The sequence below is a fragment of the Misgurnus anguillicaudatus genome, chromosome 14 (genome assembly GCF_027580225.2).
Source record: "Misgurnus anguillicaudatus chromosome 14, ASM2758022v2, whole genome shotgun sequence".
NCBI lineage: Eukaryota > Metazoa > Chordata > Actinopteri > Cypriniformes > Cobitidae > Misgurnus > Misgurnus anguillicaudatus.
The window spans coordinates 31,257,565-31,277,753 of NC_073350.2; the positions used below are offsets into that span (position 1 = coordinate 31,257,565).

At 36.0% G+C, this 20,189-nt stretch overlaps 5 protein-coding genes across 6 annotated transcripts; 1 reads left to right on the top strand and 4 right to left on the bottom strand.

The window, feature by feature from the left end:
- Positions 1-194: 194 nt before the first annotated feature.
- kif17 (kinesin family member 17) lies at positions 195-11,232 on the top strand. The gene is made up of 14 exons (XM_055184812.2): positions 195-714; positions 3,659-3,805; positions 3,986-4,087; positions 4,160-4,349; positions 4,467-4,919; positions 5,379-5,467; positions 5,829-5,985; positions 7,754-7,839; positions 7,955-8,076; positions 8,263-8,491; positions 9,780-10,038; positions 10,287-10,366; positions 10,548-10,674; positions 10,749-11,232. The coding sequence occupies exons 1-14, from the start codon at positions 484-486 to the stop codon at positions 10,934-10,936; spliced, it is 2,460 nt and encodes an 819-aa protein (XP_055040787.2). The 5' UTR covers positions 195-483; the 3' UTR covers positions 10,937-11,232.
- A 153-nt stretch (positions 11,233-11,385) lies between these two features.
- Positions 11,386-12,819, bottom strand: LOC129427986 (ADP-ribosylation factor 4). The gene is made up of 6 exons (XM_055184819.2): positions 12,569-12,819; positions 12,401-12,481; positions 12,209-12,318; positions 12,053-12,124; positions 11,814-11,939; positions 11,386-11,700 (listed from the first exon to the last, which is right to left on the bottom strand). The coding sequence occupies exons 1-6, from the start codon at positions 12,633-12,635 to the stop codon at positions 11,614-11,616; spliced, it is 543 nt and encodes a 180-aa protein (XP_055040794.1). The 5' UTR covers positions 12,636-12,819; the 3' UTR covers positions 11,386-11,613.
- A 738-nt stretch (positions 12,820-13,557) lies between these two features.
- LOC129427987 (ADP-ribosylation factor 4) lies at positions 13,558-15,652 on the bottom strand. The gene is made up of 6 exons (XM_055184820.2): positions 15,450-15,652; positions 15,278-15,358; positions 15,081-15,190; positions 14,889-14,960; positions 14,639-14,764; positions 13,558-13,994 (listed from the first exon to the last, which is right to left on the bottom strand). The coding sequence occupies exons 1-6, from the start codon at positions 15,514-15,516 to the stop codon at positions 13,908-13,910; spliced, it is 543 nt and encodes a 180-aa protein (XP_055040795.2). The 5' UTR covers positions 15,517-15,652; the 3' UTR covers positions 13,558-13,907.
- A 743-nt stretch (positions 15,653-16,395) lies between these two features.
- Positions 16,396-17,568, bottom strand: LOC129427984 (ADP-ribosylation factor 4). Of its 2 annotated transcripts, none has more exons than XM_055184817.2 (6): positions 17,445-17,568; positions 17,264-17,344; positions 17,065-17,180; positions 16,920-16,991; positions 16,667-16,786; positions 16,396-16,577 (listed from the first exon to the last, which is right to left on the bottom strand). In XM_055184817.2, exons 1-6 carry the CDS (start codon positions 17,509-17,511, stop codon positions 16,491-16,493), a joined length of 543 nt encoding a protein of 180 aa, XP_055040792.2. In that variant the 5' UTR covers positions 17,512-17,568; the 3' UTR covers positions 16,396-16,490. The 2 variants fall into 2 exon arrangements, with proteins under 2 accessions (XP_055040792.2, XP_055040791.2); XM_055184816.2 differs by having other exon boundaries at positions 16,667-16,792.
- A 797-nt stretch (positions 17,569-18,365) lies between these two features.
- LOC129427985 (ADP-ribosylation factor 4) lies at positions 18,366-20,185 on the bottom strand. The gene is made up of 6 exons (XM_055184818.2): positions 20,028-20,185; positions 19,860-19,940; positions 19,647-19,756; positions 19,472-19,543; positions 19,248-19,373; positions 18,366-19,119 (listed from the first exon to the last, which is right to left on the bottom strand). The coding sequence occupies exons 1-6, from the start codon at positions 20,092-20,094 to the stop codon at positions 19,033-19,035; spliced, it is 543 nt and encodes a 180-aa protein (XP_055040793.1). The 5' UTR covers positions 20,095-20,185; the 3' UTR covers positions 18,366-19,032.
- Positions 20,186-20,189: the final 4 nt, after the last annotated feature.

The window sequence follows — 20,189 nt, forward strand, 5'->3', positions numbered from 1 at the left end:
GGTACGTTGACAATTTCTTCACTTTTAACGGGTGAAATAAACTTTATGAGAATCAACCATTCATCTTAAACCTGAATAAAATAAGAGTAACTATTTATATAGAGAAAAGTTTTGCGTTTTCATATTGTTCCGCGATAGAAATTACACGTGTGTCAAAAGTAGGAAATGTTTTCTTTGATAAAAAAAATTGATCTTGAATCACAGTGTGAACGCGCACGTCGCCTGCGCGTTTGAAGTTGGTTGCTAGGCAACAAAGAACGCCACCGCAAGAGAAACACGCGGCTTTATTTCATGTCGCTTTTGACAGCAGCTGCAGTTTGTTCTCCTTGGACGGAACCTGAACCGGATGACAATATTTGCAAGCGCATTTCTCGTCGTTTCTAACGACAAAAGTCCCGCCGGATGCCGTGTTATATGAGTCCGGTTATCGGAGTGGTATTCTCATCTTTTCTCACAACATAAGCAGAGAAAAGATCCGTCAAGATGGCTTCAGAGTCCGTGAAGGTGGTCGTCAGGTGTCGACCCTTGAATGACCGAGAAAACGCGATGAATTGCAAAATGGTCGTAACTATTGACAGCGGCCGATGTCAGTGTTTTATAGAGAAACCTGGAGCCACAGAAGAGCCGCCCAAACTATTCACATTTGACGGCACATATTACACCAACCACTCCACTGAACAGATGTACAACGAGATCGCCTATCCTCTGGTGGAGGTAATATGTTTACTTATTTTTAGGGGATTCATCACTTGTATCCTTGCTAAAAAAAAAGAAAAGAAAAAATCTAATCCATTACAGCTTTACAAACTTTAAGGTATCAGCTGTTAACCAACTCATTACAAATCCCTTTATGTAGTTAGTCTTAATGTTTTGTTGCTTATTCCAGTAGAAATTTAATAGTGTGTTGGTTCCCATCCGCAAGATAACAACCCACCAGCAACATAACACAACACTACCAGTATACACCCACAGGGACCATCATACTTTACCTTAAAACCAATACAATTCCATTATAACCATTAAAGCCATTAGAATATATCTGTGATGGTTTCTATTGTTTTTTAGCATGGATTGGGGCCACGTTCCAGTGCGCATAGACTTTGGATATCTGATACCTGATCCATCTCTTATCTGAAACACAACACCAATACAGTTCAAATCAGACACGGAAGTAGCCTAACCTACAGGCCATTCTGTAATAGATTATTTACTAGAATGGTTGTAAGTTGGGCCCTTCGCTCTAAATATTTAGCACTCAGGGCTGTAATGCAGTGTAACGTAGAAATAAAATAAAGTAAATGTTGTTTGTTTACTTATTTTATACTTCATGAGAAAAAAATATTTCTAAATAGTTGACTAAACATTTTCCCAGTTTTATTTGTAAATTTCAAACCTTAAAATGAATGTGGTTTAGTTATTTATTGTAAATATTGCATATTATGATGATGATAAATGCACAAGTAAATATGACAAATCAATGTTTTATTTTAAAATGGCATTCATATTACTAAAGAAAATGTATATTTGCGCTGTTAGGGTGTTTTCACAGTTAAGTCCTCTTCAAGAAAACCAAACTCGAAACCCTTAAAGTGGACCAAAAGCTGAACCGAGTCAACAAGGACTGACTTTCTATTCTTAAGGCTGGGTCCAAATACCCACACTTGCTGTCTTTGCACTTGACCACTAGACTACTTGCATGATGGATGTCCTGTATTTGGCCTATGTCTTCTAGTGGCCGTAAAGGTCCCAAGCGTGCATGTAGAATTATTCAACCGATGGGACATGTGGCAGCAATTTGCACCAAAATATATTCGTTTTTTATTTACTTTTATTTTATATTTAACATTTTTAAGTTTTTCTCTAAATAAAATGAACACATAAACACTAAAATATTATTATCTACACTTAAAACATGTCAAACTGTCAGAAGCAGAATCCTTTGCACCAGTAAAAAAAACTCTTAATTTTGTACTGACAGTTTTATTAAAGTTTATTTTTTATTTAGCAGTCCCTGAATAAACGACACAATTAATTGTTTCTAATTATGTGTTAAAAGCAGTTGCAGATGTTTTACAAAATACGTAACAATGCACTTTGCACCAATGAAATGTGCCACACTTTTTATTTACAACCAAAATATGTAATATCCATTTGTTAACTTAGAATAAAAATTTTCCACTACATCTAATGATGTCTGGGCCAAAGTCTTACGATTTACATCCAGATCCTGATGCATGTTGGGATACGCTTGGCCTTGAATACCGCTCCGAAGATAGTGTGGGTTTAGTGCGGTGTAAGGGCACTGCAAGTTTTAAAGGAAGTTTTAAAGGAAAACACCACCTTTTTTTTATATTTTACTATGTTCTTACCTCAACTTAGGTGTGTATTAATTCGTCTATCTTTTTTCAGTGCGTGCATTTAATCTTTGTACAGCGCGTCATGAATGTGTTAGCATTTAGCCTAGCCCCATTCATTCCTTAGGATCCAAACAAGGATAAATTTAGAAGCCACCAAACATTTCCATGTTTAAAGACTGTTACATGAGTAGTTACACCAATAAATATGGTGACACAAAATAAAACGTGGGGATTTTTAAGCGGATAAAAAATGAGAACTTTATTGTATGGCGACTTCGACCTCGGGCACAGTAATATATACAGAGGTTTGAGCGAGAGGGGGAGGAGTCAGGAGTGATGATGTTAATGCGCGTCGGGGTCGAAGTGCTGCAAACTAAGTGCTCTTCCGCCATGCAATGTGGTTCTCATTTTTTATCGGCTTAAAAAATAACCCCTCAAGTGTGAGTGTTTGGACACAGCCTTAGATACATTTTTGGTCCACTTGAGCAGTAATAGGGTCTTAGACCTCTTTATGTTCACCCTTATTTTTGAGACCAACCCTTAGAAACATTTACTATGGTTTTATTAGTGACAATGTTTTTGGCACATTGATTACAATTTGTATTACCAAAGTTTTATTATAAATACCATGTTTAAACTATGGTTATTGTGATGAACTACAAATGAATCCAAAAAACTTTAGATACATACATGTAAATGTGGTTTTTGCATTGCACACACTTAACTCATTCACCGCCATTGACGAGTTATCTCGTCATTTATGAGTTCATATTTAACTAATAAATATGCCTTTCTGGACGAATTTCAAAGTGAAAGTGTAATACCGCTTATACCAAATACCAAAACGAATTTATCAAAAACGGAAGTTAAAAAGATTTAATGATTTATTTTAACTGCCTTTATGTTTGATAGTCATTCTGAGTTTGATCTCTAACATAAATGTCTTTACAAAAACGCAATTTTTTAAGCTTGTTGCTCAAAATGTTTTATTTTTGAAGAGAAATATCCATATTTCAGTTGTTAAATTAAGTAGAAAAAGTAAATATGTAATGAAAGTTTTTTCCCCATTTTGTTTGTTTGTTTGTTTGTTTGTTTATTGTTTGTTTGAAAGCAGAGGGTGTGTTCTTTAATTTGATATAATTTGTATGTTTATATATTTATAGAAAATAATTTTTCCTGCAAGGAATTTTGTGAAAATTTTGTTAAAATCACAAAAATGCAGGTGGGCAACTTTTCTCAAAAAGGCTGGCGGTGAATGAGTTAATGTCACATATTTAAAAATGATGCTACTGTTCAAACAGGGTGTAACTGAGGGCTACAATGGGACAATTTTCGCTTATGGACAAACAGGAAGTGGCAAGTCGTTCACTATGCAGGGTGTTCTGGATCCTGCGTCCCAGAGAGGAATCATCCCCAGGGCTTTTGAACACATCTTTGAGTCAATCCAGGTGATGAATCTTCACATCTTGTTCTTTACATGTTTTCCTTGGCCTAGTTGTACATTATAAGTTGGACTCATTTATGCATTCAAAATTGAAAAGCATGTATTGAATTAATTTAATTAAAACCTTTTTTATATATGAAGACATTGAATTGAAACCTGATCTGATCTGAACTCTTATATGTAGTGTGCCGAAAACACAAAATTCCTGGTACGAGCCTCCTACCTAGAGATTTACAAGGAGGAAGTCAGAGATCTTTTGGGAAAAGACACAAAACAGAAGCTGGAGGTACATTCATACTACAGACACAGCTCATTATATTATGGTAGAACTAAATGTCTCTGTGTTTGTGTGATAAAGCTGAAGGAACATCCTGAACATGGTGTATACGTACGGGATCTCTCCATGCAAACGGTCCATAGCGTCGGGGAATGCGAGCGGATTATGGATCAAGGCTGGAGGAATCGCTCTGTGGGCTACACGCTGATGAATAAAGATTCCTCACGCTCGCATTCCATATTCACTATTCACCTGGAGATCTGTAACATAGGTCAGAACCTGAAACACGCACGTCAACGTTCACATACAGAGTAGATCAAACAATTTCATGTAAAATATTGATTTAATCTTCTGACATACGATTAAAAACATCTTCCTGTGAGCTTAGATGCCTCTGGTGAAGAACATCTCCGAGCTGGTAAGCTCAACCTCGTTGACCTCGCAGGAAGCGAACGACAGTCAAAAACCGGTGCTACTGGAGACCGCCTTCAAGAAGCCACCAAGATCAACTTGTCCCTTTCAGCTCTCGGCAATGTCATATCGGCTCTGGTGGACGGACGCTCTAAGCATATCCCGTATCGTGATTCAAAGCTCACTCGCCTTCTTCAAGACTCGCTCGGAGGAAACACCCGGACCCTCATGGTGGCGTGTCTATCACCTGCCGACAACAATTACGAGGAGAGCCTCAGCACTCTTCGGTATGCCAACCGCGCCAAGAGCATCCAAAACCGGCCGCGAATAAACGAGGACCCTAAAGATGCCCTCCTACGCGAGTACCAAGAGGAGATCAAGAATCTGAGGGCGTTAATATCCGGCCAACTGGGGTCTGCGAACCTCACCTGTAAGAAACGGCTCTCAGTCCTTTTCTATATTCACAATAAGCTCAGTATTTTATTCTTATATGTATTGAAGGGACACTCCACTTTTTTTTTTGCTTAAAAATAACCAAAGGGTTTCAATGTTTTTTCTATTTAAAACTTGACTCTTCTGTAGTTACATCATATACTAAGACCAACAGAAAAGTAAAAGTTGCGATTTTCTAGGATATAGCTAGGACCTATACTCGCATAATAATTAAGGAATTTGCTGCCGTACCCTGGCTGCAGTAGGCGCAATGTTATTACGCAGTGCCCAAAAATAGTCCCCTGCTATTGAAAGTTACCAAGGGGACTATTTCGGCTGAATCAATTCCAAAACTCTAAAAATCAAAAATGTTTAACTCTAGGGGAGCTGGACAATGAGCCTATTTTCAAATAAAAGTGAAGTGTCCCTTTAAACTTAAGTCTTGGTTTGCCATCAGCGCTGCTGGCAGGTCAGACGTCCGGACATTCGTCCCGACCCCAGAGTAACACATCAGAGAGCGAGACGGAGAAAGACCGGATCAAAGAGGTGTGTGAATAAAAGAGTCTTTAAAATCAGAATTGATGTTTCGTAGATTTTAGTTCACGGCTGTTAGCTCTGAATATATAAAGTGCTACAAAATGTTTTTCACACCAATGCCATAGAAGAACCATTTTTTCTTTCATACATTTTTATAGTCTGTGGATATTTGCTCCACTACAAACAACCTTTTGTAAAAACATAAAGGTGTTGTGGACGTTAAAGGTTCTTTATGAAACCATACAACCTAAAATGATTCATACTTTTAACAGTGTATGCATGAAAAAGTTGACAAATTTAGCTTTATCAGATAACAGAGTTTATTCTGATCAAAAAAAAAATGGATAAATAAGTATTTTTTATGATTTAGGAATACGAGAAAAAGCTCTCCAGGTTGCAGGCAGAGTATGATGCAGAACAAGAGTCCAAAGCCAAACTCCAGGAGGACATCGCCGCATTGAGAACATCATACGAGACGAGACTCTCAACCCTAGAGAGGTCTAGAGATAGCCGAACACGTTTCACTGGTAATGTTTCCACGCCAGTTTCAGAGTCGCTGACCCGTAAGCCGCGATAACACGGCACGTTTTTCGTCTGTCACGGATGAAAGATGGCTAACAAATGTGATAGGGTGATTCTCATGAAATCCATATTTAGATTTTTTTTCAAATATAAGATTAAGGTCTGAACTTACTATAACCATTATTTTAGAGGATTTAAAAAAATATTTCCTATAGAATTATTTACTTATATAGAATTATATAAGTTATATAATTATATTATTTATTTTTTAGATTATCATTACCAAAAATTATCATTACCGCAACATGATATTACATTAAATATATGCAATTACAAAGTCATGTTTCGGTAATGAGAACTAAAAAGTTGTCTAGGTACTATGACAAACAAAATTTCAACTTTTATCTGGAGAGAAAAAATAAGAACTGCTTACCTGGTAGCCATCTTGAGTGTCACAATCAATTATGTTCCTTCCAAATTTTTTTAAAAAATGTTAGTTCATCGAGGGCTTAAAAAATGAAAATTGTTGCTGAGGATAAGAAAATTGATCTTGGACACATTTACATTCCTTATTATTGTCTCTACATTTACCAATGATCACCAAATACCACATGTTTCTTTACTGTTAATGTTTTTAGTATAACATGCACTGAAGCCAAATCCAGTCATGCACACATTGCGGTAATGAAAATTTCCCCATTAAATCTGGAAAAACACACAAAAATGTGGTTTTTATGTCATTTGAAATCATGTGCAAAATAGTACATGAAGAGATGTTTGTAACTGTATGCTTCTTATTTTGATACTCTTACTTTGCATTTACTTTTTTATCAAAATGTTTCATGACACCTCATAAGTCTAATTTCGTGAGAATGACCCGATAGCTCCTAAATGGTGGCCCTTTGTTGTAATTCAAGATGTTCATTGTCACAGTCTTGAGGTCAAAGATAGCCTGCGATTATTTTCTGGCAGTGTAAGAAATTTAGCATGATCCTACGACCTACACCTACTGAGTAGCCAATGAGAAATGACGTATTGATCGAAGCAACGTGGCGCTAAAAGTAAAATGCGTTTGACTGTGTAGACACTGCTGAGCTTAACATTGCAATAGTCATGACGAATGTTCAGTATTACTGTACAGGTCAGGCTGACATTTATTTATACCACGGGCCTGTTGAATGCGTTATTATGATTGGTTGAGAAATGGGTGTTGATTATTTTTCTGTAAAATGCACACCTAACCTGTCAAATATCTTTAAATAACCACCAGAGCAATGTCTGTGGTAACCTGGGTATAAGGAGAATAATTGACCCCGGTTCTTTAATTTATTTGAAAATTCAAAGATGCTCTGCATCGTGCTGCATTACCACCTTGGGTGTGCATTATTTTTGGATAATTCAACAGCCTGTCATCAATTATTCCGTACGTAAACTACATGCAAAAGTGTCATCCTTCTTTTTCAACGCACTTTGGTAATGTGGAATTCACCTTGCTGTGTTTGTTCTAGTGCATCCTGATGATGTTTACTAACTTGCGTTGTGGCCTACGAACAGTAGGTGTCATCATTCTACAGTCTACATACGTGCATGTCCTACCCAAGTTTATTAGATCCATGTTGCACGATGCACATACATTAAAGATCAATGTTTTTGAATAACATGCTGTAAGTTGTGAATAGAAGAGAAATGCCTGCCAGATGCATATGCCAATGTATGTTCTTGATGTAATATCATCTTAATCTTGTTCAATTGTCTTGTGTTTTTATTACTCAGATATGGAGCATCTCAAAGAAGATCTTATCACTACAGTTATTGCTAAAAGTGAAAAACAAGCACATGTTGACCAAGATGTACCTGAGGTAAAGTAATTTTGCCTTAAACTAGATTTAGTTAGGTCATGCAGATCTATGTAAATTTCCAAAAGGTTCCTTGTTTAGACTCACAATGCTTAACAATCAGTCCTTGTTTGTGTAGGAGAGTCAGTCAGCCACAGTTGCTGCCGGTGTCAAAGGAGATCCCAGTAGAGAGAGTTCACCTCTAGATACAGTCGTGATGGCCACACCAGGTCAGCTGGACCACAGACATGTATTAGAAAGGTGAGAGACACAGACTCTGTTGCCCAAATGTAGTTCAAACACAATACTGGTCCAAAATCATATGAGGGCCATCAGTGACTTTTCATAACCTACTGTTTATGAAACCATTCATATTGTTTTCTCAGTAGCCAATGATGTTAGAGAAGTTGAAGAATAAAAAGGCTGAAATACTGTTTTATGTGAAAGGCTGAAGCAGCTGGAGCAAGAGTTTGTGGGTGGAGAGCAGGTGAGGAACGAAGAACTAAAGCAGAGACACAGGCAGAGGAAAACTTTGGCCGATCAGAGGAAAAAACAGCTAATCAGTGCTCTGAGCCAAAGCAGCGAGGAGAGCGACAACGTGCTGCTAAACGTCTACGACTCAATTCAAGAGGAAGTTCATGCCAAGAGCAAACATCTGGAGAACACACAGAAGAAGGTGAGGACCGTCAGACAACACAAAAAAAAAATCTTCATAAAGATGCCATAGAACAGGGGTGTCAAACATACAGCCCACAGGCCGAACACAGCCCGCAGAGGTGTCCAATCCGGCCCCCATGATGATTTATACAATTTTATTAAACACATATTTTAAAAACCCTTTCAGGTGGGTGTCTAGTTCGTTTTTAATATGAGAGACTTGCAGAAAGCAGCAAAACGCGGAACATAGACTAAACACGGTGCCCAAAAATCTTGCAGTTTTATGTTACCGCTCCGCTAAAGATCTACTGATTCCGGTAATCCACTTCGTGTTTTTTGAACAGGTAGACTATATCAGTTGTTAACGTTAGGATCATACATTAAGATCATTTATATTATAAAGATATCTTTACTGTCTCCGTCTAACCTGTCTATATATTGTTTACACCAGTGTTTCTCAAACTTTTTCAGCCCAAGGACCACTTTATCTTCCAATTTTTTTCTGAGGACCACCTAACAGGATCCCACTCTAACACTCCCCCAAAAAGCAACAAAAAAGGAAGGATAAGCTAAGTTTAAGTTTAATATGCAACTGTTTCAAGTCAAAAACTAATTTTTTAAAAACAAATGCAATGCTATGTTCAGAAATTATTATATGAATTTTTGCATTTGAAAAAGTAAATGTGAAATGAGTTGCAGCTTAATATGAACAACAAACTGCACATGTGAAAAAAACTGCAATTAAACATACTATAACAGCCTAGGTCCCACTTAATGTCATTCCAAAGAGCCATTTGTTTAAAACTGAGGTGGTGGGTATATGAAGTCTATGGTTGTAACTATGGTAACAATAAAATACTGAAAAAATATGTTCCCCTTAATGTCCAAAATCACTGAAATTACAGGGATTTTACACATGGAAAAAAAAACTAGTACATTACAAATCTAATAGATCTGTGGATTTTAGCTGCTTTCAGTTGACGCTTGATCTTTTATTTTGACTCCTCTTTGGTTTAGCCAACCGATCCATTTTTACGTTATTAAAACAGAATGGCAAGAACTGATATCACAGTTTCGCAATTAAAAATCTACTTAAATAAGTGACGATTGTATAAACACTTGCCTAGTTTAGGTCATCTTTTGGCGGACCACTGGGGGGGCGGACCACACTTTGAGAATTACTGGTTTACACCAAACAAGTGGGAAGCTATCTAGTCTTATCAGGAACTCAATTCGAATCTTGCCATAAATAAAAAGTTTCCGACTTATAGACCCTTTCTGTTTATGTGACCCGCCTCTGTTTATAGCTCAGAGCTGCGAAGTTAGAGATCAGGGATCTTCAGGCCGAGTTTGAGATGGAGAGAAACGACTATCTAGCCACCATCAGACGTCTGGAACGGGAAGGCCAGCTCCTTAATGGAATTCTGGAGCGCATGGCACCTCTAGTGCGCAGGGACTGTAACTATAGCAACCTGGACCGGCTGCGGAAGGAGGCGGTTTGGGATGAAGAGGGTGGGGTGTGGAGACTGCCCGAAGTTGTGGTGCAGAAAACAACCTTACCTGCAGGTAAAGCACTGGGATGGGGATTTGTGTACAGGTATTTGCCATTGTCTTGAAAATGGTCTCTAGCGTCACTGGGGCAGCAGTACCCTTTAAAAAGATCCTAATATGTACCATTTAGGTACAGATATGTTTACATTTGGTACCAATATGTACCTCTGAGGTACTAATATGAACTCGTGTACTTTTTGAAGGGGTAGCAGCCCAGTGACAGTTAGGGATCATATAATGTATCCTTTATTTTCTCTTTGCAGTTTCTCCTCCAGTTCCCAGTGGCTTTGGCAGACTTTCAGCACGCAGGAATTCTGCGTCAGACATCGTCGACCCCTTTGTGGTATTACAGCACCAAATGAGCAGCCAGTTGAATACAAACAATTACACAATTACCAACCAAACGTTAAGATACTTACTAGGGATGCATTGATGTATCAGCCTATAATTTCCCACGATTGTATAAACAGCCGATGATCAAGGCAGATTATAATCCGGCAATTGAACTGCTGTTCTCTTTCCAGCATGAAGAAGAAGAGGATCGATATAAGGAGATGCTGAACCGCAGTGATAGTGAAAATATCGCCACTAATTACTTCAAGCTAAAGCGGAGCAGTCAGTTGTTGGCCGGAGACTCTACTAAAAACACAAGTAAGGATAAAAACTCAAATGACTTTTGTGTGCGTTTCAGTGTGTGTGCATCACTAATGCATCATTCCCTACAGTGAATTATTCGGGTCTGACTGGTAATAATCCAGGTCACCAGACATCTAGTGGATCGAATATATCCCACTTATCCACCGAATCTCTCCTCCCACGTCCCTTCAGACTGGAGTCTCTGGGAGTCTCATCTGCAAACGGCAAAATAAAACGCAAGAAGGGAAAAATGCTCATCTCAGCCGAGGGCAGCTGATATCAGATCAAGTTTTATACAGTAAGCTGCTTCAATCTGTTATATTTCATTTGTAGATGTATGAAGAGAGCTTACTTATTTATTAATGACATCCTTGTGATTTTCAGTGGCACATAATGTGATTTCTTAACACTGTAACATTGAAAGTTGAAGTAAACTAATACTACCTAATCTGTTGCACTTTTATTATTCTCTCAAAGAGGTTTAGGAACAGAAAGCCCCCAAACTTTGTTTCTTAATAACGGCTGCTGTTGTTTTTTGTAACAAGAAATAAAGTATTTCTAGGTCACCATCTATCGACATTTTTGTGATTTTTTTTTGCTTCACTGCAGTCAGACTGAAAACAAATCCACGATCATCAAAAACACTTGTGTATTAAATACAATACAAAATCTGTTCTCTATTTATTGAGTAAATGAAAGTAAACAATGCTAATACTCAAGACAGGATGGTTTATAATGTCTTTTATTAGAGGTATTTAAAAACCACAGAAAAATATTTTAGCTTTTTCTTTCACAGTAATTACATACAAAAATACAAGCCAACCATGACATAAATACATTATGTAAATTAACAATATACTTTATACAGTAGTGGAATTGAATATACAGTAGACATTTATAATATATACATTTGTTTTAAACAAGATATTTAAATTCAATTCAAGTTTCACATTGTTATCGTTTGGAGAGTTGATCAGAGAGCCAATCCAGTCCTTCATATAATCCTGATCCTTGAACAGCACATGTTGGCTGAACAAACCACTGAGAGACAAACACACAAACAATACAGCTCTTACTATATTTCACTGAAGCCTATAGAGTTCCTCATAACTAACATCATATCAAACAAAGACTGAGATATTCTGTAAACTCACCTGTTTGTTTTTGAGTGAATGTAAACCCAATCTGTCTGTCAGCTGGTGAACTGGCAACGCTTTGGGTAAATCCTGCTTGTTAGCGAGTACGAGCACCACAACATCTCTCATCTCATCCTCGTGGAGCTGAAGGGGTTAAGGAATACAATAAATGAATGAAATATTGACTCTCCTCGATATTTGTAGTTAATAGTTTCTTTTTGGGAAGTAATGATGTACAAATGTGATATCTGACATACCATCATCATGAGTTCTTCTGCTGCTTCCTGAATTCTCTCATGATCACTGCTGTCCACCACAAAGATCAAACCCTGAATTACACAAACATTTTTAAATATATACATTTTTCCAAGAACCAGACAAACATAAGCATGCAGCGTATGTTGCTATGTTACCTCTGTGTTTTGATAGTAATGTCTCCAGAGGCTTCGAATTTTGGTCTGACCACCAACATCCCAAACAGTGAAGGAGATGTTCTTATACTCAACTGTATCCACATTAAAACCTACAGAAGAAGGGGATGAAAGATGAATGACAGTCATAAAATATATAAACATTCATTTAGGACTTTACCATTAATTTCTTACCAATAGTTGGAACGGTTGAGACAACTTCACCAAGTTTGAGTTTGTAGAGGATTGTGGTCTTTCCTGCTGCATCCAGACCAACTTTGAGAAACAAGATTTTTGTTAACAATATATTTTTTACATTTATAAAAAAAAATACACAAAACAGATGCAAAACTGAAAACTTACCCATGAGCAACCTCATGTGCTTTTTCTTAGAAAGGCGAGATAAAAGAGTAGAGATGAAGATACCCATTTTATTAAAAGCGGTTTGCTGTCAGATGTAAAGATGTTAAATGTTCAGAGGTGAAGTCTCAGGTGTTTGTGTGAAGTGAGACTCGGTTTGTGTGTTTATATAGAGTCACAGCAGCGCACTTTCACTTTGACTGACAGCTCAACACCGCCACACTCACACGAGACACGGGCAGTTTCTCCAGTGGCAGATCCAACGCGTTCAAAATGACGTCACCTTATGTTACATAAGGTGTGTTAACGGCGCTGCAAGAACCGACAAGCGGATGACATCAAAGTACCGCGAGACTCGAGAGTGATGTATGAGGAGTCTGCGTTCGAATCGCTATAGCGGGATTTTGACGTCATCTGTTTGTCGGTGTTTGCGGCGCCTTGTGATATCGAACAGACCTTCAATCTTTAATACATATAAAGCGCTTTTATCACAAGAACATTTTTAATTTACAAGCATCTAAACACGGAAGCGTGAACATATAATTGTTATAAACGTATTGTTATGAACAACATGTCAAAACCGAAACTCTGACTTTAAAAGGGAAGCTGAGATTTCAAAAACTGTTTAAACTTATTTATAGCCTAAAATGTATTAATATAACGATGAAACTGTTCTAGAAGCAGTCTGTAAAGGGTGTGTTAAGAGATATCTGGATTCATCAAATGTAAGTGTGAAATTGTTTTATTTATTGTAACAATTTTAAGGGACAGTATATTTCAGGCAGACACCAGAAAAGTTCATTTAAGAAATAAAACGGGCCATACATGACATATGTTTTTTGATTTCTTAATAATAAGAATATAGCCTACAATCCATCATATAATATGAATCCATCATATAATATGAATATTTAAGACATAATTTGGTTTGTAATATCCTTTATTGGATGATGCTTATAAAGTATAGAAAAAAATATTTTAGTTTTTTTTTTTGCAGAGTACATATAAATACATGGCCTATTAACACAGGCAAAACATTTAATATAACTAAAATATATTTATTTATATATTAAATATATAAAACAATACAGTAGTGAATTAACAATATACTTTATACACTATAACAGGACACAAAAGAAGTGTACAAACTAGTTGGTTATTTAATATATATAACATATATAAAAAAAATAGTTTGAGACTGATATGCAGTATATACAGTAGTAAAATAACAGTACACTATATACAGTAAAAATGTATTAAGTATAATTCAGATTTGAGAAAGTTATGTTGTGCACTGTATTCAATTCAAGTCACTAACAACAGAGAATCAAGTTTCACAATGTTATCGTTTGGTCAGCTGATCAGAGAGCCAATCCAGTCCTTCATATAAACCTGATCCTTGAACAGCAGAGGTTGGCTGAATGTACCACTGAAAGACAAACACACAAACATTGTGTTACGTACCGCTTCATTTAATAGCCTACAACTCTTATGACGTCACACGCCAAAACTTCCCGGACCAAACGCTGCATTAGCAAAAAAAGCACACAAAAAAACCCCCGCTGCATTAGCAAACAACAAACAAGTGCAGTGTAATATGGCGAAAATCGCTATACAAACGTTTATATCCATGCTGAAATGCCTAATGGACAGAATTAATTCATATTTAATTAATTGTTAAAGTATTGTTGTCTGGGACGTCATGCAGAATAATGTGTGATATGAATATAGCGCTCATAAACGGCTGCTGAGATTAGGCTTATTCGACTTTATTTGGAGCTGTAAGAAACGACAAGCAGATGACGTCAAAGTACCGCGAGAAATCACCCGAAGTCTAATTTCGATTCGCTCTCGCGGTACTTTGACGTCATACGCCTGCCAGTTCCTGCAGCTCAACATGAAGTCGAACACACAGTTTCATATTAAGTGATTGGAGGCTTGGACCCAAGATTGTATTCTTTACGAAGCGATCATTTATGTCATTTGAATCCTACAGAGTTCATTCCTCATAACATCATATCAAACAAAGACTGTGATATTCTGTAAACATGAACTCCATGTTTTGTAGCTCACCTGTCTGTTTTTGAGTGCATGTAAACCCAATCTGTCTGTCAGCTCAGGAACTGTCATGGCTTTGGGTAAATCCTGCTTGTTAGCGAGTACAAGCACAACAACATCTCGCAACTCATCATCCTGGAGCTGAAGGGTTAAGAAATACAAGTCAGTTAAATATTGACTCTCTTTTGTATTTTGTAATTGATAAATGTAATTAATTGTAAACATAATTTCTTGGAAGTAATCATGTACAAAAATGATATCTTACAATCCTATTGAGTTCTTCTGCTGCTTCCTCGATTCTCTCAAGATCATTGCTGTCCACCACAAAGATCAAACCCTGAATTACACACATACACACACACACACACACACATAAGCTAAATTAGGTTGTTGTAGATGTTTTTTGCAAACAGAATGTTTAAATCACAACTGACTGATAAAGATTAAATATGCTTACCCTACAGTCTTTATAGTAATGTTTCCACAGGGGTCGTAATTTGGTCTGAAACCCCAAATCCCAAACAGTGAATGAGATGTTTTTATACTCAACTGTCTCCACATTAAAACCTACAGTAGAAGAGCAGATATGTAATTGAATGCACATGATCTCAGTAAACATAAATAGTTTCCCATTGACATGTTGAGGTTTCTTACCAATAGTTGGAATGGTTGTGACAACTTCACCAAGTTTGAGTTGGTAGAGGATTGTGGTCTTTCCTGCTGCATCCAGACCAACTTAGAGAAAAAAAGATTTCCATTTATTCTAATGAAAAATAAACACATTAGCAAACCATGCATTTTGAATGCTATAAATAAATTGACTTACCCATAAGCAACCTTACTGGGTCTTTCCCAAAGAGAAGAGCCATGATTTTAGAGAAGGTGACACCCATGGTTTTTAGGAAAAAGATGAATTAGGATACATTTACAAAGGTAAAGTCCTCGATAGGTTGTGTGATGTGAGTGTGTGTGATTATAGAGTCACAGCAGCGCACTTTGACTTTGAGCTCAACACCGCCACACCCACACATCCAACGCGTTCAAAATGACGTCACATTATGGTAATAGGCTTGCCTCCTGAAACTGAAAGATGGCTGCGCTGCGGTGAGGGGAGGAGTTAAAAATTAATAATTTACATGAAGATATTTATAAGGAGAATCAACGAAGGTGAAGTGTTCATTACTGGAAAAGGGTACTTAGTTATTGTTGTGATGTATAAATCTAGTGGTAATAAAATTATTTTCTGCTGTGTGAAATATAAACAGCTCCAATTATAAATAATTCAACAGTATATCCAGGCAGACACCAGAAAAGTCCATTTAAAAACTAAAACTGGCCAAAATTAACATACTGGTTTTCTGTTCTGTATTTATTATGAAATTAAAGTGTATTGTAAGCATTCTTATAATAACAATATGTACAATAATGTACAATATGAATATTTAAGACAAAATTTGGTTGTTTATATCCTTTATTGAATGATGCTTAGTATCGAAAAATATTCTAGCTGTTTTTTGTAAAGCACATAAACAATACATGGCTTATTAACACATGCAAAACATTAAATATAACAAAATATATGAATTAATATATTAAATATCTAAAATAATACAGTAACAATGCTTTATACAATAGTAACAGGCACCAGTTGTCTTGTTGGTTATTAAATATATATTAAATATCTAAATATGGAGAAAAAATAGTTTGAGACTGTACATAATATACTAATATTTAAAAAAGAAGAAAATGAACAACAATATGCAGTATACAGTAATATAACATTACAATATACAGTAAAATGTATCAAGTATAATTCAGATTTGAATTAATTCAAGTCACTTCACATCAGAAATACAGTTTCACATTGTTATCGTTTGGAGAGTTGATCAGAAATCCAATCCAGTCCTTCATATAAACCTGATCCTTGAACAGCACATGTTGGCTGAACGAACCACTGAGAAACAAACACACAAACATTGTCTTACATTGTCAAACAAAGACTGTGATATTCTGTATACATAAACTCCATGTTCTGTAGCTCACCTGTCTGTTTTTGAATGCATTTAAACCCAATCTGTCTGTCAGCTCAGGAACTGTCATGGCTTTGGGTAAATCCTGCTTGTTAGCCAATACAAGCACAGCAACATCTCCCATCTCGTCATCCTGGAGCTGAAAGGGTTAAGAAATACAATAAATCAATTAACCACTGACTCTCTTTTGTATTTGTACTTTATAAAATAATTCATTGTAAACATAATTTCTTGTTGGGTAAAAGTGATGAACAAACATATCTTACAATCCAGTTGAGTTCTTCTGCTGCCTCCTGAATTCTCTCATGATCACTGCTGTCCACCACAAAGATCAAACCCTGAATTACACAAACACAAGCTATAAGGATTTGAATCACTCACACAATACTAATAAAGAGTAAATATGCTTACCCTACAGCTATTATAGTAATGTTTTAAGAGGGGTCGAAGTTTGCTCTTAGCACCAACATCCCAAACAGTGAAGGAGATGTTCTTATACTCAACATTAAATGTCTCCACAATAAAACCTATACAGAATATAATCAGATTTAATGCACATGATTTCAGTAAACATGAGTAGGTTCGCATTGACATCTTAAGGGTTTCTTACCAATAGTTGGAATGGTTGTGACAACTTCACCAACTTTGAGTTTGTAGAGGACTGTGGTCTTTCCTGCTCCATCTAGACCAACTTAAAAAAGATATATATTTTTTTCTATTTATTCTAATGAATAATAAACACATTAGCAAACCCTGCATGCATTTTGAATGCTATAAATAAATTGACTTACCCATAAGCAACCCTACTGGCTCTTTCTCAATGAAAAGAGCGATGATTTTAGATAAGTAGACACCCATTTTTTAAAGAGTATACAAAGGTAAAGTCTCAGATGGTTGCATGATGTCAAACTGTGTGTGTGTGTTTATATAGAGTAATATCAGTGCACTTTGACACTGAGCTCAACACCGCCACACCCACAAGAGACATGCACATGTTTCTATAGTGGCAAATCCAACGTGTTCAGAATGACGTCACATTATGTTAATCTTTAATGCATGAGATTGTCGCAGGGATGATGTATTTTGTAGGTCAACCTGCACTGCAAAAAATGATTTTCAAGAAAAAAAAATCTTAGTATTTTTGTCTTGTTTTCAGTAAAAATATTTAAAATTCTTAAATTAAGATGCTTTTTCTTGATGTGCAAAACGACCCCAGAAAATAAGTCTAGTTTTAGACCAAAAATGCTAGTGATTTTGTGCATAAAACAAGCAAAAAAATCTGCCAATGGGGTAAGCAAAAAATCTTGAAAATTACATTTGATATTTTTGGTCTAAAAACTAGACTTATTTTCTGGGGTCATTTTGCTCATCAAGAAAAGCATCTTAATTTAAGAATGTTTAGATATTTTTATTGAAAACAAGACAAAAATACTAAGATTTTTTTTCTTGAAAATCATTTTTTGCAGTGTGGAAGTTAGGACAATGGGTTCCCTCAACAGAAAGCCCATTATTATTTTCCATACACTTTTGGATTATTGCAAAATATAGTGTTTAACAAAAGTTTTTGACATTTACACATTTTGTCCAACAGGTTAATCTTTACAGACAAAGACAACTTTTATGATTTTTGAAGTTTAAATGCATGTGTATTTCTCTGTTCGTACTCGGGTCTACGGTTTGGTTTTTGCCAAGAATAATTCTTCAAATGTAAATGTTTTTATTGTTTTATTTATTGTAACAATTTTGAGGTGCAGTCTATTCCAGGCAGACACGATAAAGCCCATAAGAACTAAAACATGTAAAATGACACATAACGTGTGCTTTAACAATGCACAAAATACAGTAGTAGAATTAATAACATATCAAAATAATTAAAAGAATATAAATATCTTAAAATGAACAATACAGATAGCTTATAACAAAATATTGGGTATAAATTGAATCATGATATAGTAAAGCATTACTCAATTGTCCACTCTCATTTACAAAACCCTGAGTATTTCTCATACAATTTTAGTTTTCTGCTCTGTTATTATTATGAAGTTAAAGTGTTTTGTAACAAATGTATAATAATATAGGCTACAGTAATGCAGGCTATAATATGAATATTTAAGACATTATTTGTCTTGACATTTATAGACAAAATATTTTAACTTTCTTGCAGAGTACATATAAAATACATGGCCTATTAACACAGGCAAAACATTAAATATAGCAAAATATATACATTAAAATGACACAGTAGTGTATTAACAACATACTTTACACAGTATCAGGACACAATAAAAGTGCATAATATATCATTCTGTTTTAAAGTATTTATCTTGTGCATCACATTCAATTCAAGCCACTAACAGCAGAAAATCAAGTTTCACATTGTTATCGTTTGGTCATCTGATCAGAGAGCCAATCCAGTCCTTCATATAAACCTGTTCCTTGAACTGCACATGTTGACTGAATGTACCACTGAGAGACAAATACACAAACAATAGCGCTCTTATTATCACTAAAACCTAAAATGTCAATTCCTCATAACTAACATCATATCAAACAAAGACTGGGATATTCATATAAACATGAACTCTGCAGCTCACCTGTCTGTTTTTGAGTGCATGTAAACCCAATTTGTCTGTCAGCTCAGGAACTGTCATGACTTGGGGTAAATCCTGCTTGTTAGCGAGTACAAGCACAACGACATCTCTCATCTCATCCTCTTGGAGCTGAAAGGGTTAAGAAATACTGCATTGATTCTCTTCTGTGTTTGTAATTAATAAATGTAATTAATTGTAAACATAATTCAACACAAATGCTGTCTTACCATCAAATTGAGTTCTTCTGCTGCTTCCTCGATTCTCTCACGATCATTGCTGTCCACCACAAAAATCAAACCCTGAATTACACAAACACACACACAAGCTAAATTAGGTTGTTGTAGATGTTTTTGCAATAGAATGTTTAAACACAACATACTGATAAAGAGCAAATATGCTTACCCTAGAGTTCTGATAGTAATGTTTCCAGAGATTTCGAATTTTGGTCTGACCACCAACATCCCAAACAGTGAAGGAGATGTTCTTATACTCAACTGTCTCCACATTAAAACCTACAGAAGATAATCAGATGTTTAATTCAGTGCATATGATTTCAGTAAACATCATTATGATAGCTTTGCATTGATTTTGCATTGACATGTTGAGGTTTCTTACCAATAGTTGGAATGGTTGAGACAACTTCACCAAGTTTTAGTTTGTAGAGCACTGTGGTCTTTCCTGCGGAATCCAGACCAACTTAGAGAAAAATATATTTATATTTATTCTAATGAAAAATAAACAAACACTGCATGCATTTTGAATGCTATAAATAAATTGACTTACCCATAAGCAACCTCACTGGCTCTTTCTCAAATAGAAGAGCCATGATTTTAGTTAAGTAGACACCCATTTTTTTTTAGGAAAAAGATGAATTGAATGTACAAAGGTAAAGTCTCAGATGGTTGTGCGATGTGAGACTGTGTGTGTGTTTTTATAGAGTCACGG

What these genes read in the sequence shown, in the direction of transcription:
- LOC129427986 (XM_055184819.2), bottom strand. Translation starts at nt 12,635, where the DNA reads ATGGGTATCTTCATCTCTACTCTTTTATCTCGCCTTTCTAAGAAAAAG. An exon ending in GCACATGAGGTTGCTCATGG is followed by an intron (nt 12,482 to 12,568) that starts GTAAGTTTTCAG and finishes TGTTTCTCAAAG; the next exon opens with TTGGTCTGGATGCAGCAGGA. An exon ending in CTCAACCGTTCCAACTATTG is followed by an intron (nt 12,319 to 12,400) that starts GTAAGAAATTAA and finishes CTTCTTCTGTAG; the next exon opens with GTTTTAATGTGGATACAGTT.
- LOC129427987 (XM_055184820.2), bottom strand. Translation starts at nt 15,516, where the DNA reads ATGGGTGTCACCTTCTCTAAAATCATGGCTCTTCTCTTTGGGAAAGAC. An exon ending in CCCAGTAAGGTTGCTTATGG is followed by an intron (nt 15,359 to 15,449) that starts GTAAGTCAATTT and finishes TTTTTCTCTAAG; the next exon opens with TTGGTCTGGATGCAGCAGGA. An exon ending in ATTACTATAAAGACTGTAGG is followed by an intron (nt 14,961 to 15,080) that starts GTAAGCATATTT and finishes TGTGTAATTCAG; the next exon opens with GGTTTGATCTTTGTGGTGGA.
- LOC129427984 (XM_055184816.2), bottom strand. Translation starts at nt 17,511, where the DNA reads ATGGGTGTCTACTTATCTAAAATCATCGCTCTTTTCATTGAGAAAGAG. An exon ending in GCCAGTAGGGTTGCTTATGG is followed by an intron (nt 17,345 to 17,444) that starts GTAAGTCAATTT and finishes ATCTTTTTTAAG; the next exon opens with TTGGTCTAGATGGAGCAGGA. An exon ending in CACAACCATTCCAACTATTG is followed by an intron (nt 17,181 to 17,263) that starts GTAAGAAACCCT and finishes TATTCTGTATAG; the next exon opens with GTTTTATTGTGGAGACATTT.
- LOC129427985 (XM_055184818.2), bottom strand. Translation starts at nt 20,094, where the DNA reads ATGGGTGTCTACTTAACTAAAATCATGGCTCTTCTATTTGAGAAAGAG. An exon ending in ATTACTATCAGAACTCTAGG is followed by an intron (nt 19,544 to 19,646) that starts GTAAGCATATTT and finishes TGTGTAATTCAG; the next exon opens with GGTTTGATTTTTGTGGTGGA. An exon ending in CAGAAGAACTCAATTTGATG is followed by an intron (nt 19,374 to 19,471) that starts GTAAGACAGCAT and finishes TAACCCTTTCAG; the next exon opens with CTCCAAGAGGATGAGATGAG.
- kif17 (XM_055184812.2), top strand. Translation starts at nt 484, where the DNA reads ATGGCTTCAGAGTCCGTGAAGGTGGTCGTCAGGTGTCGACCCTTGAAT. An exon ending in TGGAGAACACACAGAAGAAG is followed by an intron (nt 8,492 to 9,779) that starts GTGAGGACCGTC and finishes CTCTGTTTATAG; the next exon opens with CTCAGAGCTGCGAAGTTAGA. An exon ending in AGACTCTACTAAAAACACAA is followed by an intron (nt 10,675 to 10,748) that starts GTAAGGATAAAA and finishes CATTCCCTACAG; the next exon opens with TGAATTATTCGGGTCTGACT.